The sequence below is a fragment of the Bos javanicus genome, chromosome 10, assembly GCF_032452875.1.
Source record: "Bos javanicus breed banteng chromosome 10, ARS-OSU_banteng_1.0, whole genome shotgun sequence".
Classification (NCBI taxonomy): domain Eukaryota; kingdom Metazoa; phylum Chordata; class Mammalia; order Artiodactyla; family Bovidae; genus Bos; species Bos javanicus.
The window spans coordinates 76212227-76225125 of record NC_083877.1 but is presented as its reverse complement, the minus strand read 5'-3'; the positions used below and the strand labels follow the sequence as shown (position 1 = coordinate 76225125).

The 12899-nt window shown below is 39.5% G+C and overlaps 1 protein-coding gene across 1 annotated transcript; it reads right to left on the bottom strand.

The window, feature by feature from the left end:
• Positions 1–3902: 3902 nt before the first annotated feature.
• On the bottom strand, positions 3903–6589 carry HSPA2 (heat shock protein family A (Hsp70) member 2). The gene has a single exon (XM_061429122.1). It carries the CDS (start codon positions 6296–6298, stop codon positions 4388–4390), a length of 1911 nt encoding a protein of 636 aa, XP_061285106.1. The 5' UTR covers positions 6299–6589; the 3' UTR covers positions 3903–4387.
• Between the last annotated feature and the right edge of the window lie 6310 nt (positions 6590–12899).

The following is a 12899-nucleotide window of genomic DNA, read 5'->3' as shown; positions in this document are numbered from 1 at the left end:
CTTGGTAACACACAATCACTGTTCACAGTAGTATAAAATTGTAAACACCTAGATTCATGATCCACTGTCTTGAGTCCACTGCTGGTAACTGCTCCAATTGGCTCAGATATAAGGAAACCCACCAGTACACTGGCAATATTGCTTTGAGGCTATGGCCTTAAGAGGCTGGCTTATTATAAGATGACTCACTTGAAAAGAATTCACCAAAATATCCCAGTCTTCAAAAGCTTTTCTCCAACCTGGGTATTTAACTTTGGGTGGGAACAAGGAGAAATACTGAGTTGAAGCTCCAAAAAGGACCAAAGAAGAACAAGGACTCTGGGTGGTACCCATTTACCACACTTCCAGGCAACCTCTTCAGTTTAGCTAAATGAGTGAAGAAATGCTAATAGAAAACCAAAGATTTTTTATACCTTACCGTGTTTAACTTTAGGCTGTCTAATATACAAAACTAAAGGTAAAAATAAAGGAATTGAGAACCCAGAACAATGACCTACATAAAAGTTACATGACAAGTTACCACAGCTGTGCTAGAGGGCCATGGTAATACTTAGAGGAAACCCTGGATAACTCTGAATGTACCATCTTATATTTCTGTGTTACTAGACCCTAACGAAAGAGGGAGTAAAAATTGTTTTTATGACTCTAAATCATTATTTTTAAAGTGACCCACTCATCTAGATTTTCCACCAGTTTTTAATGACATTAGAAACTCACAACCTAATATGGAAATATAATTTTCTCTTAAAAAAAAAAGTCATGATGCAATGAAGTAGGGGAAAGGTGCTGTCTAAATATTTAATAATTTCAAATGTCCTGTAAGGATTTTTTCTTTTTGGCCTAATTAAGTTCTCAAGATCACAGAACTAAGAGCATATGACATAAAATTAAGTTGACTGTCTCAAATTTTAGGCCCAAGATATTAACTGGGTATTATGCATATTTATACTATGAGAAAATCAGTGGACAGATTTTCAAAATGTTATGGTTCTACTTTTAAAACTAATATATAAGAAACAGCAATACCAGTATTTGAATTAGCAATTCCATTTCTGGTGCTTATTTCTCCAATCTTCAATTCAAACATCCTAATCTGTACTAAAAGGGATGGAGGAAGAGTCTGACTTTTTCACTAGTTTAAGGGAAAAACATTTCAACATTAAATTTTAGAAATACATATATCCTAAAATATCTCCATCCCCAAAGCTGTAAATACTTAAGCTGTAAAAAGAATAAATACTGAGCTCTTCTTGTAAAGATCCGTAATTTTTCTTAAAGGATTTAAATTTTATATCTAATTTTAATGCTTAAGGAAAGTCCTTCAGAACAGTTGTCTCATACATTAAATATACAGAAACAATTGAATATTACTGTTGTTCTATATATATATTCCTTTAGCAATTGTCTTGTGATCATATGGATTTGAGATTCTTTAAAACTTCAGTTCCAGTATTCAAAAGCAAGAGAAATATGCCTCACAACTTTTATAAACTACATCCAATTGAAATATCTTATCATGAGCCCAGTATTTGATGTTCATAAGAGAGACCTTTTGATTTCATCTAGTCAGATTATATTCATGTTTAAGATTATACATAGAATAAAATTTTTAGTTCTCCTTGACATACAGAATATATTATGTATTTTAATATGCATGCTAAATTTAAAGATGTAAAGAGTACTAGTATCTCCTAATGCACAAGTCAGGTGCATTAACTTCCATTATACATATAAATTAATATGATAAAAAATTTAGTTATCTTGTTTTGAAATTTCATACAACCGAAATACTCAAAACAATTTTGACAGGTGTCTAGATTTATTGCCTCAAAACAGGGACAAATGTTAATCAGACATTCAAGAAAGAAGAAATTAAGTCCCCATTCTGAGAAATGTACTTTTTCAATCCCTAAGCATTCTATACATATTTCATTAGCTGTAGTCATGACCACTAGTCCCTAGCATAGTATTACTTTCAAGGGCAAGTGATGTTAATTATTCCTTAAACTGTAATTTAGCCTCATCCTGAACTCAAGTACTTTTTCCATTGTCATTTGACTATGGCTGATCTAACATCTGCTAAAGGGTTCCCATGAGTTATTGAGTTACCAGCTTCAACTGACCCTGGAAACATGAATGGCTACTTTAGTGGCTTTTTATCTTAAGCAATATTTAGATCTAGGTAAATTTGAGAAGACAAAAGAACTCAAGAGTTTTACAAATTACTTTTCAAAATAACAGAAAATGAAGTATCTACATAGATTGATGTTAGTGTTACAGCAAGTTACCAGAGGTCAGGCAAAGGATCAGAGAGATTACCATTTGGCATTTTTCTGATCCTTTAGAAACTAATCTTCTAAAATGAGGTCTAAAATGAGTCAAACTAATACCAAACTGCACTTAAAGAAAGACCCTATTATACTTTGTATACTTTGAAGTTAGAGCAAGGGATAAACACTCAATAAAGAACAAAAGGTTAACAGAATGAATGTTATCTTGGTAAAAACTCAGGTGAAATGTCACTCTAAGGCTACTAATTACCAAGGTAACTTGTCAAATATTTACGCAATGCTATCTGCAGTCAATGAAATATCCTTAATGCTTCTTTGCTGAAAACTTTCCACTCTGGCAACAGCACTGAAAAACTCAAGTTATGTTCACCTTTCAGAGTGTAAGGAACAACTCTTTTTCAAAAATGTTTATTTTGAAGCAATTTTACAACTGCCTTTTTATCTCCCCCCACCCACCCAAATGCGACTTGTTAAAAGAAAAAAATTCTATGTACAAAGAGTCAGCTCTTACGTGAGAGGACTGTGACCAAAGCTCAATATTTTTAGGCTATTTTGTTCTCTAGTTTTTATATTTCAAAAATTCCTCTCTCTGCTTGATATGGAAGAGTCCACTACTAAGTTTAAAATCAGCTTCTATATGTCACTGTCATGAACAACATGAAGTAAATCTACATCACTTGGAAGGAGATATTAAATTGTCTGTATGGTGAAAACATTAGATTAACTATGCATTTTCCAATCAGCTTTACTGAATTTCTTCCAAATTCTCCTTAAAGAGAATAAATCAGTACAAAGCAGATGAGTCAGTCCACTAAAATAGAAACATGAACCCCCTTCTTCCAAGGATGTGGATTTTTAAAACTTAAGCCCAGGACAGTGGATTTCAAAGGGTTATATTTCTATCTGTAATAATCTCAAATTGGAAATATTGGGAAATGAACAAGTTGCATATTGACAAAATACAGGACTATATTGCAGTTTATCTTTTAAAAAAAGAAATACATTCTAGTGATTTAAGGCAGGTATTGAAAAAGCACTATGATCGTCAAATCAGAACAACAAAAAACTATTATCTTCCTTTACCATCCAAGTAATTTAAGTGCTGAAAACATATTATTTTTGAATGTGCCATATGCCCAGAATTTGAACTGTTTTACTAGAAAAAGTTAACAAAAGTTTGACTGAATTTGGACTCAATATTAAGTGGCTTTAACCTTTGTTGGATCTTGTTTCAGACACCTGTATGCAGCAGAAAGCAAACTTGTTTCATATTATGTTAGGTTATTTTCAGAAGACAACTCCTTTTGTTTACAGAAAGGATCTTTTTGTACTTAACCCTGGAATACAGCTTGTATTTTGCTGGAATATTCAGGTGGATTTTCACTTGAACATTTATGCCAACTCTGGTTTCTGTATTAAAAGGAGGGTAACGTTTACCCAGATCTTCTCCCCTTAAGTTGCTGGTAATTGAAAGCAGGAAACTCATCTGAGAATTAGATAAGATTGAGTTAGACAAATTTCACCCTATACTTATACCTTAAAGACATACATGGGTAAAACAGTAAAAAAAAAAAAAAAAAACAACCAAAATTAAAAACTCCAAGACAGTAATTTTTAGATCAATTTCAGCTTTTTACTTTTAAATCTGTATTTATGTGTTTGCAAAAAGTATGCTTTCCTTAACATTACTGCAATGTTCACCTTTCTCTTCAAGTAGTACATACAAATAAGCAATTCAAGCTTCTATGTAGTTTATTGTTACCAAACTTCTACAGAAACTGTGTGAAAACTTCAGGTTTCCCCTCTCAAATCTCCATGCACAAACTAAGCTAACCAAAAAACGTTCAAGTCAGCAAACAAGCAAAATGCATTAAAGAGATACCTCAAATAATGTTTCTAAAAAATCAAACTTTAGAACTAATCTTTTATCATTCAACTAAGTTGTTGCACCTTTCCTTTCATATGCATACACCGGTTAAACACTTCCAATAATAGATCTCGTATTTGGCACAAGGACATTTCAAAGAAGAAACAGAAACAAAAGGAAAAAGAAAATAGAAAGGAAAAGAGGTTTTTACGCTGTCTTGAGTGCAGGTTTAGTCCACTTCCTCGATGGTCGGTCCCCCGGATGCTCCTGAACCGCCGCCGCCGCCAGGGCCGCCTTGGTATAGTTTGCTGATGATGGGGTTGCACACTCTTTCGAGCTCTTTCTGCTTGTGTTCATACTCATCTTTTTCCGCCATCTGGTTCCGGTCGAGCCAGTTGATCACCTCCTGACACTTGTCGAGAATCTTGTTTTTGTCCTGATCGCTAATTTTGCCCCTCAGTTTCTCGTCTTCCACCGTCTGCTTGATGTTATAGGTATAGGACTCCACAGCGTTTTTGGCGGCTACTCGGTCGCGATTGGCCTCATCTTCCGACTTGTACCGCTCTGCCTCCTGCACCATCCGGTCAATGTCATCCTTGCTCAGACGACCCTTGTCGTTGGTAATGGTGATTTTGTTTTCTTTACCGGTGCTCTTGTCGGCGGCGGTGACGTTGAGGATGCCATTGGCGTCGATGTCGAAGGTGACCTCGATCTGGGGGACCCCGCGGGGCGCTGGGGGGATCCCGGTCAGGTCGAACTTGCCCAACAGGTTATTGTCCTTGGTCATGGCCCGTTCGCCCTCGTACACCTGCACCAGCACGCTGCTCTGGTTGTCTGAGTATGTGGTGAAGGTCTGCGTCTGCTTGGTGGGGATCGTGGTGTTCCTTTTGATGAGCGGAGTCATGACGCCGCCAGCCGTCTCGATGCCCAGGGACAACGGGGTCACGTCGAGTAGCAGCAGGTCCTGTACATTCTCTGACTTGTCCCCAATGAGAATGGCCGCCTGCACCGCGGCTCCGTAGGCCACCGCCTCGTCGGGGTTGATGCTCTTGTTGAGCTCCTTGCCATTGAAGAAATCCTGCAGCAGCTTCTGGATCTTGGGGATGCGAGTGGAGCCGCCCACCAGCACGATCTCCTGGATCTGGCCCTTGTCCAGCTTGGCATCGCGCAGAGCCTTCTCCACCGGCTCCAGGGTACCGCGGAAAAGGTCGGCGTTGAGCTCCTCGAAGCGAGCGCGGGTGATGGAAGTGTAGAAATCCACGCCCTCGTAGAGCGAGTCGATCTCGATGCTGGCCTGCGTGGACGAGCTCAGGGTGCGCTTGGCGCGCTCGCAGGCGGTGCGGAGTCGCCGCACCGCGCGCTTGTTGGGTGCAATGTCCTTCTTGTGCTTGCGTTTGAACTCCTCCGCCAGGTGGCTCACCATGCGGTTATCGAAGTCCTCCCCGCCCAGATGAGTGTCACCAGCCGTGGACTTCACCTCGAAGATGCCGTCCTCGATGGTCAGGATGGACACGTCGAAGGTGCCGCCGCCCAGGTCGAAAATGAGCACGTTCTTCTCGCCTCCCGCGCAGCCCTTCTTGTCCAGACCGTAGGCAATGGCCGCCGCCGTGGGCTCGTTGATGATGCGCAGCACGTTGAGGCCCGTAATGGTGCCCGCGTCCTTGGTGGCCTGGCGCTGCGAGTCATTGAAATAGGCCGGGACGGTGATGACCGCGCTCTGCACCTTGCCCCCCAGGTAGGCTTCGGCGATCTCCTTCATTTTAGTGAGGACCATGGAGGAGATCTCCTCGGGGAAGAAGGTCTTGATCTCTCCTTTGTACTCCACCTGCACTTTGGGCTTTCCTCCCTCGCTCACCACCCGGAACGGCCAGTGTTTCATGTCTGACTGCACTGTGGCGTCCTCGAACTTCCGACCAATCAGCCTCTTGGCGTCGAAGATGGTGTTGGTGGGGTTCATGGCCACCTGGTTCTTGGCTGCATCGCCGATGAGGCGCTCGGTGTCGGTGAAGGCCACGTAGCTGGGGGTGGTACGGTTGCCCTGGTCGTTGGCGATGATCTCCACTTTGCCATGTTGGAAGACCCCCACGCACGAGTAGGTGGTGCCCAGGTCGATGCCAATAGCCGGGCCGCGGGCAGACATCCTGACTGAAAGACAGGCAAGCAGCGTTAGACGAGAACACCTGGGGCAGAAAATCTGCGGCCTCAACTAACGGTCACCTAGCACCAGACTCCGCGAACGCAACAAGCGTCTCTCACTCCCCTCGCTCGGCTCCCCACTCTTATAGTCGCCTCCCCGCCGCCTTTTGGAAACTCTCGGAGCCAATCCGCTCTCGGGACCGCCCGCCACAGGCTTGCCGGGATCGGAGTGACCGGCCTGAGGCCCAACAGACTTCTAGATGGATAAGGGGCGGGACTCCGGGGCGCGCTAGGACGCGAGGGGCGGCCGTTATGCAAATGAGACCCCTCCCACGTCCCCGAGGCGGTCCGCAGTCTCCGCGGCCCCGGAGCGGCCTGCAGCTTGGGGGCGTTAGGCTCGCGCCTCAGGCCAGGTGTACGCGCTTTTTCTCAATTTTCACCTTCCCTGAGGCAGGATTCGTCGACGTCCGTTGGATTGGCAGGGCAAGAGGCCAATGAGTAGCGCGAATTCCCAAGCAGGGCGGGAGGAAAGGATTGGGGCGTGGCGCTGGGAGGAGTCGCGGAAGCAGAACCTGGAAGAGGGAGCCACCTAGTCGGTTCGCTCAGTTCTTAAATCCTGAAATGTCGGTCAATTACTAGTGTCTCGGCCAACCTAGCTCGCTGGGGCGGGGCAATTCGTTCTGAGCTGGTGGCAGCAAAGAACTAGGGCCAGAGCTGGCTTTTTTCTTCTGCCCGCTTGTGGGCGTTGGCTTGGCGGGGCCTGGGCGTGAGGGCGGCTATGGCCCAGGGAGGAGGAGCTGGGTGGAGGACTGAGGAAGATGAAGTTTCTAGGACGGGCAGTCGGCCTCCTGTAATTTAATTTTCCGTGCTTCGCAGCGTCTTGGTGTGAGCTCTGGATATCTTATCTGGCGGCGGGGGCAGCAGGAGACCGGGAGAGCTACGGAAGAGGCTGACCATTTTTCCCTGCGCGCGGCGGCCTACAGAGTGGGAGGGAGGCATGGGCGTGGTTGCAACTCGTCCCCTTTCTTGACCTCACTTTCCGTTTTCCCTGCTTGTTTTACTTACCCCTTTAAGCTTCCTAGTTTCATCTCCGTGTTCTCTCGCCACTGCTTTTGTTATTTTCCGTTTCAAGTGCTTTATCCGCTGCTTTGAGTTCTCCGGGAAGCCTGTAGTCAAACCACACACGTTGAAGTATCATAAAATAACCCGGTCTCAACGCCTCTCAGGATTCTTTTAACCCAGGCGGTCGTAAACTCAGCTGAGTGAGAACTCTCAGAGTAGGTAGATAGAAAGGAGCGCAATTCATTCTGTCGTGTTTAAGAGGAATATGGGATAGGTGATAGAAGCAGGCTCCTATAAATGGGCTCCGGAAGGAAGACAGTAACAAAACAACAGTAACACTTCACCTTATGTGGGGAAGCTGGAGACATTCATTCAGCTTTAACAAGTCCCAGGATGTGAGAGTAAGACGACGAGTGCAATAGTGTGTCTTTATGAGGTTGACAGCTCAATAGAGGTAAAAATAGCTCAAGAGAAGTGCTATGGGGGACACAAAGGAGGGAGCACATCCAGTCGGGAAACTAATGTTCCCGAGGGCTTCCTGTAAGAGGTGACATGCCAGCCTCTGACCTTTGTCATTCTTTGCATGGGTTGTTGCATGGGCAAAGATGAGAGCAGTGTGTGCTGGGGGCAACTACAAGTTGAAGGTTGGTGTCAGTACATGAGGAGGGATACAAACAAGAAATAGTCTTTTCAGGTGGACGGGATATGCCATGATCTTTTCCCTGAGGCTATGGGGCCGTGGAGAGAAACATCTTTTGAAGGAAGTTAATGTATGGTTCATATTCAAGTTCTTTGAGACAGTGCTGGAGAAAAGCTTTTGAGAGAAAAGTTATCTATAATTTAAAAAATAACGTTGACAGAATCCTATAAAGTTAACCAATGGATATTTAAGTTTCTTTTATCTAGTTGTGTATGTAATTTCCAATTTTTAAAAGTACATTTGCTATTAATTTGTTAATGTCATTTCACAATTCCCATCTCTTTTTCCATTAAAGAAGTTAAGGAAAAAATTTGAACTAGGCAAACTTTTTTAAAAATTAGGAATATAAGGATCAAACCAAAAATTTATATCGAAGTTGCCTTAAATGGTAAGTACGGATTTCTTGATTTTATTCTTAGAAATTCTTGCCTTTCGTGCAGTTGGAGAGCAATACACAGTCTTTATGGAACTAATGATATGTGATTTAGAGATAGGGCCCAACTACAACTGAAAGCAGAAGAGAACTATGAGAAACACTGACTCTTCAGATCTGTTGTATTCAGTCCTCACACACCTCAAACAAAGCAAGATTGTGAAAAAGCAGACATGCCAATTCTTATACACAAAAACCAAAATTAGAGCTTCAGAAGGGAGAGGTTCTTTTGTATAGTAACTATGTACTATCTCTCTGCACAGTTATTACATCTTGCCATCTAACTACCACATTCATCGTTAATACAACTTTCTGAAACCACAGTAGCAATTTTGTCTGTATTTTCATTAGCTGTATGTTTTTTTTCTGCTCTAACTTTTTACTCAGTAAATTGATGTTTCATAAGTTTCATATTTTAAATGGCATCCTGAGCTTGTCCCAAAAAGACACAGTGTTTGCATTTTTATTTCATATGAAATAAATTTTTGCAGTTCTGGAGCATTATCATATACTGACCTTTCTTGGATTTTTAAATATTTTTCCTCATTTGTATTAAAATTTTTTTTTCTATTTTATGATTGTGGCTCATAATTCCTTAAACTTGTGGCACATTAAAAATGATCAAACTTAGCAAACTTGAAATGATATTCATCAACCTAAGTAATGGTGTGGCAAAACAGGCAAAGCCCTACCTACCGGTGGGAATGTAAATTAGTACAGTCTTTCTGGAGGACTATGTGACAATATTTTTTCTTTACCTTAAATATGACCATACCCTTCATTTAGCATTACTCTGTGGGATTTATCTTAAGGAAATAATGGAGCATGTAGGTATATTATTTATGATAACAGTGATAAAGGGGAAATGGCTTAAATATCTGACAATAAGAAATAATTATTTGACCTATAGTCATGAATTAAACGGAGAAGGCAATGGCACCCCACTCCAGTACTCTTGTCTGGAAAATCCCATGGATGGAGGAGCCTGGTAGGCTGCAGTCCATGGGGTCGCTAAGAGTTGGATAAGGCTGAGCGACTTCACTTTCGCTTTTTCACTTTCATACATTGGAGAAGGAAATGGCAACCCACTCCAGTATTCTTGCCTGGAGAATCCCAGGGGCAGGAGAGCCTGGTGGGCTGGCTGTCTATGGGGTCACACAGAGTCAGACACAACTGAAGTGACTTAGCAGGTAGCAGGTAGCATGAATTAAAAATTGTTTATAGGATTTTTAATGACACAGGAAAATGTTCTTGGTATAATTAAGTGGAAAAATTAGATACAACAGTTTTGTATCATCTTATCCTCTGTGTAGGATAATCATATATATGAGAATTGCATCAAAATTGGTTATCTCTAGAGGGTAGGATTATCAGTAATTTTTCTAAATTTTCTTTTTTACAGATGATTTTTAAAGCTTGGCTATCAGCATTCAACTGAAATACAATTCACTAATCCTACTATTTACGTAGAAATTACTACTGATTTTCAACAGGTGAGATCTGTTTGGCAGATTATAAATACTAGGGTGTTTCAAAATATTTTTAAAATCCAAAGACTGAGATTTTACACAGTCTGGATAAAACAAAACCTATATGTCAAATTTTCTCTAATGAACTCCCTAAATCCAGAAGAGTACCTGGAACACAGTAGTAATTCACTTGTTCAGTGTTTATTAAAAGTGACCTGAGACATTAAAAACTGGAAATAATAACTTCACTTTTTCCCTGTATAAGTGGAAGATTCTTTGCTTGCCTCTTACATTTCTGTACTAAATAATACTGCAGAGACCAAAAATTGAAACAAATTCACATCTGAAAATACTTGTACCTAGAGATACAAAGATGAATAAGATGAGGTCTAAAACTGTGTGCTTGTGGGTAGTAAGGCCTACCCTAAGGAGATTACCTGAGCAAGAATACATTTTTTCCAGAATTACTAGTAAAGAAATTTATGGATATTCTGAAACCCTCTCATTCCCTACCTAGGCACAACCTTCATAAAGGTTGTGGATTGAAAAGGTAATGTTGCCCTGAAGAGAGGAGTGGAGTCAGTAGCAGCCTATAATTTGAGAACCTATCAGCAAACTGGAGTTCAACTTCTTATTATATTTAAGATCTCTATGAATACTGCCATTTTATAATTCTTTGGATGTACCCGGTCCCAAAACATTTCTCCAATCACCTGTTATTAAAATTTCACCATCTGTTTCTTTGAATCTTGAAAAACTCAATCTTTAAAAGTTCTATTTGAATTGTAGATACACAATAATTGGAATACGACACTACTTTGCCTTGTATGGAAGGCTAAGGCTCCCAAACCTGGAAGAGAGACTTTTCTAGAAAAGTGAATCTGTATAACAGCAGACAAATTGTACCTTCTTCGGTTTTGTAGAGTGCTAACCTCGAAGACAAGACTCTTGTAGAAGTCAATGAACTAATTTAAAAGAAGTAAAAGTCGCTTAGTTGTGCCGGCTCTTTGTGACCCCATGGACTATACAGTCCATAAATTTCTCTAGGCCAGAATACTAGAGTGGCTAGCCTTTCCCTTCTCCAGGGGATCTTCCCAACCCAGGGATGGAACCCAGGTCTCCTGCATTACAGGCGAATGTATAGCATTGCTGATCACTTGAAAAAAGAAAAACAATTTTTTAAACTTCTTAAACGGAAATTTAACAAAATGAACTACATTGATAAGGTAGCTATTTCTCTGAATAAATTGTTATTTTGAGAAATAGATTAACGCTCTAAAAGAACTAAATACTGTGTCAGTTAATTTTTATAAATAATTACCTATTTTTATATTATGAGGAAACCTAATTTGTTACCATCTGCTTGCCATGAGATAGTACTTTTCTAGTCATTCTGTATTGAAAGAAACCAGGATTTGGAAATAAGAATTTTAGTTAATTCTTTGTGTACTTCTTAAGGTGCTCAGGAATACTATAATTAGCTATATCAGATACTTTATTATTCTGGTATTATAGAATGAAAGGAACAGATAACTTTTCAGCCAAATAATTTTTTAAAAAGAACAAGGTTAGAAAAGTACAGTATAAAAAAAGTAATATAAAGACATTTTAAATTCTGAACATAGAGGAGGAAATTTTATTAAAGCGTGGATTAAAAAATGTAACAAAAATTCTCTATGTAACCCAATACTCCATTTTATACTAATATACAGAAAGTAGTCACATTATAGAATGCACTTATTTATAATTATTATAATTTATTACATTTGTAGTTTAGTACAGTCAAAATTTAAGTCATATTTCTCCTGTAAATCTAATTCCACCAGTAATCAAAAATTGTTGAGTTTCTACTATATTGATCTGGCACCTTGAATTATTGATAGTGTTCTTTTATCTTTACTGTTTTCTGTTTACTTGTTAGAAGTCTGCAGTTCTATATACTTGTTCATATTTCTAGAAGAAACTGGCTATAGTTTTTGGTTTTTAGACTGTAACACTTCTCTAAGTTTGTTTATTTCTCTTAAAGCAGATGAATTCTTATGAATTTGAAGTCTTTAGTGGATTTCTCATCTCTCTTCTCACCCCTGTACCCAGTATCACATTTTAATTACCTTTTTCTGATTTTTAGTTAGTCTAATTATTAGAATATTCATGTTATTATCCTGCTTTATATCTAGAGATGTTAAATGACTTAAATTCTGCATCTGCTCTTAAATATGCTCTTAAGTTAGATCTCTTTATGCAACTCCCTATTAAAACATTTGAAAGCATTGGCATAAAAACAAAATAACCATTTCTGAATATATACATCTTGATATTGCAGATGAAACAATGATTATGATGATAATATTGAGTTGACTATGCAGTTAACCAAAACTACAAATATATTCACAATATGCAAATAATATGGCTGTAAGATTAATATGGTTGAGAAATGTATGTATATGTATCTTCAGGTTAAAATATCATCAAACATTTCATTTTCCCATGAAAGCTTTTTTAAACATGTTAACAGTTGTTTCATTCAATACTTAGTTGAATTTTGTCTTGAAATTTGAAAACTGAGAAGCATGGTATTATGTATTAATAACAAGAATAAATGTTTAACAGAAGCTTATTCTGCCTATTAGGTTACATTGCTAAATTGAGAAGGAAATGTGACTTGACACATTCTTCTTGGTTGTCTGTGATCTGTGAATATATACCACCATGGAAGTAATACCACTTCTGTTTTTTCTTAAAGCAACAGACTTAAAAGGGAGCCTCATTAATATTAATAATCAAGATTTGTGACTGGTATATACAGTGAAAAAAAGAAAGGCAAATGTCACATTACACTAAGCAATAACTAGATTATCTTGTTAAAATATTGGTCTTACACGTAACGTCTTCTTTGCACCCACATCTTTTTATTTATAACCTGAACTACAGATTTGGGATA